This window comes from Rhinopithecus bieti, unplaced genomic scaffold, assembly GCF_001698545.2.
Source record: "Rhinopithecus bieti isolate Rb0 unplaced genomic scaffold, ASM169854v2 scaffold_38008, whole genome shotgun sequence".
In the NCBI taxonomy this organism is placed as follows: domain Eukaryota; kingdom Metazoa; phylum Chordata; class Mammalia; order Primates; family Cercopithecidae; genus Rhinopithecus; species Rhinopithecus bieti.
In genome coordinates, this window is record NW_016815997.1 from 797,983 (window position 1) to 805,007 (window position 7,025).

At 51.8% G+C, this 7,025-nt stretch overlaps 1 protein-coding gene across 1 annotated transcript in view; it reads right to left on the minus strand.

Annotated features, from left to right (window-relative positions):
- The window catches only part of ASMT (acetylserotonin O-methyltransferase), a 34,078-nt gene that overhangs the window by 10,533 nt on the left and 16,520 nt on the right, over positions 1-7,025 (minus strand). Inside the window, exon 5 of the mRNA XM_017854238.1 lies at positions 2,950-3,068. Within this exon, the coding sequence (XP_017709727.1) occupies positions 2,950-3,068 (119 nt within the window). The remainder of the gene's footprint in view (positions 1-2,949; positions 3,069-7,025) is intronic.

Here is a 7,025-nt window from a genome sequence, read left to right on the forward strand (position 1 = left end):
GCCCAGGTTGGAGTGTGGTGGTGCGATCTCAGCTCACTGCAGGCTCTGGCTTTCGGGTTTAGATCATTCTCCTGCCTCAGCCTCCTGAGGAGCTGGGACTACAGGCATCCACCACCATGCCTGGCTAATTTTTGGGGGGTTTTTTTGTATTTTTAGTAGAGATGGGGTTTCACCGTGTTAGCCAGGATCGTCTTGATCTCCTGACCACGTCGTGATCCGCCCGCCTCAGCCTCCCAAAGTGCTGGGATGACAGACGTGAGCCACCGCGCCTGGCCAAACTCATCCTTTTTGATCCGCCATGTCTGATCTCGACAGTGACGTGATTACCTACAGGCCCCCGAGTTCAGGTGGTCTTCCTGGCTGGGCTGTGACCCAAACTCCAAGCTTCCACATGGCCACTGACTGAACTGTGTGCTCTCAAAGCCTGCGCACCTGTCCAGCCAAGGGCGGCCAACAGCTAAGAGAAGTATGCGATTGCAAGCCCCAGGCAGAAGACCCAGCCAGCTGTGCACACAAAGTCCATCGTGGGCCACAGAGACCTCCATCCCCGTGCTCCTTGTCCATTATTTCCGTAGAAAGTCTGTCTTTTTATTTATTACTTATGTATTTATTTATTTTGAAACAGACTCTCGCTCTGTCGCCCAGGCTGCAGCGCAGTGGCGTGATCTCCTCTCACTGCGACCTCCGCCTCCCAGGTACAAGCGATTCTCCTGCCTCAGACTCCTGAGTACCTGAGATGACAGGTGCCCATCACCACACCTGGCTGCTTTTTTGGCTTTTTAGTAGAGACCGGGTTTCACCATGTTGGTCAGGCTGGTCTCGAACTCCCGACCTTGGGATCCACCCGCCTCGGCCTCCCAAAGTTCTGGGATGACAGGCGTGAGCCACCGTGCCCGGTCTACCTGTTCGTTATTTTTTTCCCAAGCTGCTGCCCAGGCAGGGGGATACTGAACTCTCTATATCCCTGCTGACAGTGACTAAAAGTAATAAATTACAGAAGGCTCTCCACTCTGCAAAGAGCCTTCTACCAGCCAGGGGCTCTTCTGAGTGATCCACTGAGTCGCAGGAGGGAGACAGGGTGGGTGGATCATGGCCTGGAGTATGACAGCCCTACGGGGTGCAGGAGGTGCTCAAGGGGTGAGCTCGGGGTTGGTGGGTTTGTATTTGAAAAGCACGGCCGGGCGCGGTGGCTCACGCCTATAATCCTATCACTCTGGGAGGCCGAGGAAGGAGGACTGCATGAGCCCAGGAGTCTGAGACCAGTCTCTACAAACAGTTTTAAAATGACTGGTGGCAGTGGCTCATGCCTGTAATCCCAGCACTTTGGGAGGCCGAGGAGGGCGGATCGTGAGGTCAGGAGATTGAGACCATCCTGGCTAACATGGTGAAACCCCGTCTCTACTAAAAATACAAAAAATTAGCTGGGCGTGGTGGCGGGTGCCTGTAATCCCAGCTACTCCGGAGGCTGAGGCAGGAGAATTACTTGAACCCGGGAGGCGGAGATTGCAGTGAGCCGAGATCGTGCCACTGCACTCCAGCCTGGGCGACAGAACAAAACTGTGAAAAAAAAAAAAAAAAAAAGCAAGCTCAGCCTGGGTGTGGTGGCTCACACCTGTAATCCCAGCATTTTCGGAGGCTGAGGCAGGAGGACTGCATGAGCCCAGGAGTCTGAGACCAGCCGGGGCAACATAGAGAGACTCAGTCTCTACAAAATAGTTTTAAAATGAGCTAGGTGTGGTGGCATGCATCTGTAGTTCCAGCTACTTGGGAGGCTAAGGTGGGAGGATCACTTGAGCCTGGGAGTCTGAGGTTGCAGTGAGCCATTATCACACCACTGCACTCCAGCCTGGGTGACGAACAGAATCCTATCTCAAAAAACAAAAACAAGACCGAGGCGGGCGGGTCCCTTGAGGTCAGGAGTTCGACACCAGCCTGGCCAACATGGCAAAACTCCGTATCTATCAAAAAATACAAAAATTAGCCTGCCGTGGTGACGCGCGCCTGTAATCCCAGCTACTCGGGAGGCTGGGGCTGGAGAATTGCTTGAACCCAGGAGGCGGAGGTTGCAGTGAGCCGAGATCATACCACTGTACTCCAGCCTGGGCGATAGAGCAAGATTATATCTAAAAAAAAGATAAAATATAGGGGCCAGGCATGGTTGCTGACGCCTGTAATCTCAGCACTTTAGGAGGCCGAGGCGGGCAGATCACGAGGTCAAGTGATAGAGACCAGCCCAGTGAACATGGCAAAACCCCATCGCTATTAAAAAATCCAAAAATTAGCCTGGCATAGTGGCGTGCACCTGTAATCCCAGCTACTCGGGAGGCTGGGGCGGGAGAATTGCTTGACCTGGGAGGCGGAGGTTGCGGTGAGCCGAGATCGCACCACTGCACTCCAGCCTGGGCGATAGAGCAAGATTATATCTTTAAAAAAATTAAAATAGAAATAAAGGAAAAGCGTGCTTGCAGAGGAGATGTTTGCTGACTCTAGGAAGTGCCCAGTGCTGGGAAGAGTGATACCTTCAAGACCAGAAAGCCCCTACATGTCAAAGCATCAGAATGCAGAAAATAAAAGACATTGCTGGGCCAGGCGCAGTGGCTCACGCCTGTCATCCCAGCACTTTGGGAGGCGGAGGCGGGCAGATCACGAGGTCAAGAGATCGAGACCAACATGGTGAAACCCCGTCTCTACTAAAAATACAAAAAATTAGCTGGGTGTGGCAGCTTGCAGCTGTAATCCCAGCTACTCTGGAGGCTGAGGCGAGAGAATTGCTTGAATCCGGGAAGCGGAGGTTGCACTGAGCCGAGATCATCCCACTGCACTCCAGCCTGGGCGACAGAGCGAGACTCCATCTCAAAAAAAAAAAAAAAAAAAAAAGACATTGCTCACACACTCCCTACAGAGAACAGGAGACACAGCTCTGAGGTTTTGGGGGTGGGGGGTACTTACCACCGAGGTCGCACATACGTGGGAACCCCGAAAGGTCGAAGGCGGTGAGCACGCTTCTCCCATTGACGCTCCAGACGTCCTGCAGAGCTCGCATGAACTGCAGCCGCTCACCCTCAGACCTGGCGTGCAAAGCCACGCTCTTAAAGATGGTGAAGATCCGGGCAAGCGTCCAGAGCAAGGGCGTACATAACCCCCTGCCGAGAACACAGCCGTACCCCACAGGTGCACCTGAGGGCTTCGCATGTGTGAAATGGAACACGAAGTCATTTGGGATGGGGGAACCGGAGGTTGGCCACCAAACGGTACCCAGCTCTGGGAAACCCAGGGTCGAGTGAGAATGGATCATTGTTCTCTGGATGGGAAGGGATTTCCCCGCTCGATGAGAAGGGATTTCTATCCGAAGAGGAGTTTAGATGTTTTCTAAGAGGAAAGTCGACAATATGTCGCCCCACCCACAGAGCTCAGCTCCAGAGGACAAATCCAGGAAGGTGTGGGGGGGTCCACATATCCTGGGGCAGGGACCCCAGAAGGTGGGAATTCAGGTGGTGGGGGAGGAGGCTAGAGAAAAGGCAGGAACTAGTAAGGCAGGGAGGTGAGATGGAGCCAAGAAGGACAGGTGGACACGGAGGCGGACAGAGCTCCTGTGTTGGAAGCTCCCTCTCTCCTCCTGTCCTCTCAGCAGAGCCTGCTGTGGGGGTTTGCCTCAGAGTAATGAGGGCTGAAAAATTGCCTGTTAGGTACCGGGATCGCTATTCAGGTGATGGGCACACTAAAAGCCCAGGCTCCACACTGCAACATGTAAGCATGGAAGAGACGGGGACTTGTGCTCACTAAACAGATACATGTATACACATATACATACACATGTATACATATATTCATATATAGATAAAAAAGGAAGGAAGAAGGAGGAAAAGAAAAAAGGAAAGAAGAAAGGAGAGAAAGAAAGAACGAAAGAAAGAAAGAAGAAAAGAAAGAAAGAAAAAAGAAAGAAAGAAAGAAAAAAGAAAGAAAGAAAGAAAGAAAGAAAGAAAGAAAGAAAGAAAGAAAGAAAGAAAGAAAGAAGAAGGAAGGAAGGAAGGAAGGAAGGAAGGAAGGAAGGAAGGAAGGGAGAGAAAAGAAAAGAGGGAGGGAGCGAGGGAAGGAAGGAAGAGAAAGAAAGAAATGGGTGAGGGAGGGAGGAAAGAAGAGTGGGTGGGAAAGAGAGACAGAAAGAGAGAAAGACAGAGAGAGAGGAAAGAAAGAAAGAGAGAGAAAGGAAGGAAGGAAGGAGAGAGACAGAGAGAAAGAAAAGAAAGGAAAGAAAGAAAGAAAGAAAGGAAGGAAGGAAGGAAGGAAGGAAGGAAGGAAGGAAGGGAGGGAGGGAGGGAGGGAGGGAGGGAGAGAGACAGGAAGGAAGGAAGGGAGAGAGAGAAAGAGAGACAGAAAGAGAGAAAGACAGAGAGAGGAAAGAAAGAGAGAGAGGAAGGAAGGAAGGAAGGAAGGAAGGAAGGAAGGAAGGAAGGAAGGACGGACGGAAGGGAGGAGAAACAATATGACCATGTGTCACAGAAGGTGGCAGTTTGCCTGGGGTCTCATGGTAAATGGAACTCACGTGCAGGCTTCCAGATTCCAACCCTGGGTGCTTCCCAACAGTTGTTCAGGTTGCAAAACCATGAACAAAAAAAATTTTTCTCTCAGGTCCTATCCAACCAACAACTCTTGCTACAAACTCTTTCATTTTTTAAATGTTTTATTTTTGAGGTAAAGTCTCACTCTGTTGCCCAGGCTGGAGTGCAGGGGCACGATCATGGCTCACTGCAGCCTCCACCTCCCACGCTCAAGCCATCCTCCCACTTCAACCTCCGGAACAGCTGGGACCACAGCTGTGCACGGTTACACCTGGCTATTTTTTTTTTTCTTGTAGAGACAGGGTCTCACCATGTTACCCAGGCTGATGGTAAACTGAGCTCCAGTGAGCCACCCACCTCAGCCTCCCAAAGTGCTTGGATGACAAGCAGGTGTCACTGCACTGGGCCTTACCATTTTTTTTTTTTTTGAGATGGAGTCTCACTCTGTCGCCCAGGCTGGAGTGCAGTGGTGCCATCTCAGCTCACTGCAAGCTCCGCCTCCCAGGTTCATGCCATTCTCCTGCCTCAGCCTCCCGAGTAGCTGGGACTACAGGCGCCCACCACCCGCCTAGCTAATTTTCTTTTTTAATTTTTAGCAGAAACGGGGTTTCTCCATGTTAGCCAGGATGGTCTCGATCTCCTGACCTCGTGATCCGCCCGCCTCAGCCTCCCAAAGTGCTGGGATGACAGGTGTGAGCCACCTCACCGGGCCTGGATCTTAACTCGTAACAATCTGAGAAAGTAGCATGAATACAAGACAATAGACACTGTAATAGGAAATCTTCAAGCCTTCTTCATCCAACTCAGGACCTTGGCATACGCTGATTGCTCCTAAAACAAGGCTTTTTTTTTTTTCTTAAGATGGCCTGTCACTCTGTCACCCAGGCTGCAGGGCACTGGCAGGATCTTGGCTCACTGCAACCTCCGCCTCCCAGTTCACCTGGTTGGGCACGGTGGCTCACACCTATCACCCCAGCACTTTGGGAGGCCGAGGTGGGTGGATCACCTGAGGTTGGGAGTTCAAGACCAGCCTGGCCAACATGGTGAAGCCCCGTTTCTACTAAAAATACAAAAGTAGCCGGGCGTGGTGGCAGGCGCCTGTCATCCCAGCTACTTGGGAGGCTGAGGCAGGAGAATTGCTTGAACCCAGGAGGTGGAGGTTGCAGTGAGCCGAGATTGCACCACTGCACGCCAGCCTGTAATCCCAGCACTTCGGGAGGCTGAGGTGGGCGGATCACCTGAGGTCCAGAGTTTGAGACCAGCCTGACCAACATGGAGAAACTGTGTTGGTTTCTGTACTAAAAATACAAAAATTAGCCAGGCGTGGTGGCGGGTGCCTGTAATCCCAGCTACTCAGGAGGCTGAGGCAGGAGAATTGCTTGAACACGGCAGGTGGAGGTTGCAGTGAGCCAAGATTGCACCACTGCTCTCCAGCCTGAGTGACAGAGTGAGACTCTGTATCAAATAAGAATAATAATAATTGTAAGAAAACTGTCTACCTACACACAGCTTTCCATCCATCATGAATAGCAGACAGTGTGGAGACGAGGGTGTTGTCGGGAGCAAGAAGAAAACCACGTGACGTCTTCATCACTTCCCAGAAGCATCCAGCCACCCCCCCTCGGAGAAGACATGAGACACGTCTCTGCTTCCCCGACAGACACAAAACACACCTTCCTGGAAGCGAATCTCTTCTTCCTGCAGGAATGAGAAGTGCTGCTTTGCCGTCCGCACCACTTCTGGGATGTCGAAAACGGTGACCTTACATCCAGGGTACAGAGACAGGCACTCCTTAGCCAGAGCTCCAGAGCCACCTGGAAGACGACAGAGCGTGTTTGACCATCAGAGAGGAACCGGGGAGACGTCGCTCGCCCTCCACGCACCATGGACCTTCAACCCACGAACTTGGGTACAGGTGCAGAACCTACAGGGTTTGCTACACAGGTATCCATATGCCATGCTGGTTTGCTACACCCGTTGCCTCGTCATTTACATTAGGTAGATCTCCTAATGCTCTCCCTCTCCCAGCCCCCCACCCCGTCAGGCCCTGATGTGTGATGTTCCCCACCCTGCGTGTCCATGTGTTCTCCTTGTTCAAGTCCCACCTAGGAGTGAGAACATGCGGTATTTGGTTTTCTGTCCTTGTGAGAGTTTGCTGAGAAGGAGGGTTTCCAGCTTCATCCATGTCCCTGCAAAAGACATGAACTCATTTTTTTTTTTTTTTTTTTTTTTTTTTTTGAGACAGAGTCTTGCTCTGTCTCCCAGGCTGGAGTGTGGTGGTGCGATCTCAGCTCACTGCAAGCTCTGCCTCCCGGGTTCACATCATTCTCCTGCCTCAGCCTCCTGAGGAGCTGGGACTACAGGCATCCACCACCATGCCTGGCTAATTTTTGGGGGGTTTTTTTGTATTTTTAGTAGAGATGGGGTTTCACCGTGTTAGCCAGGATCGTCTTGATCTCCTGACCA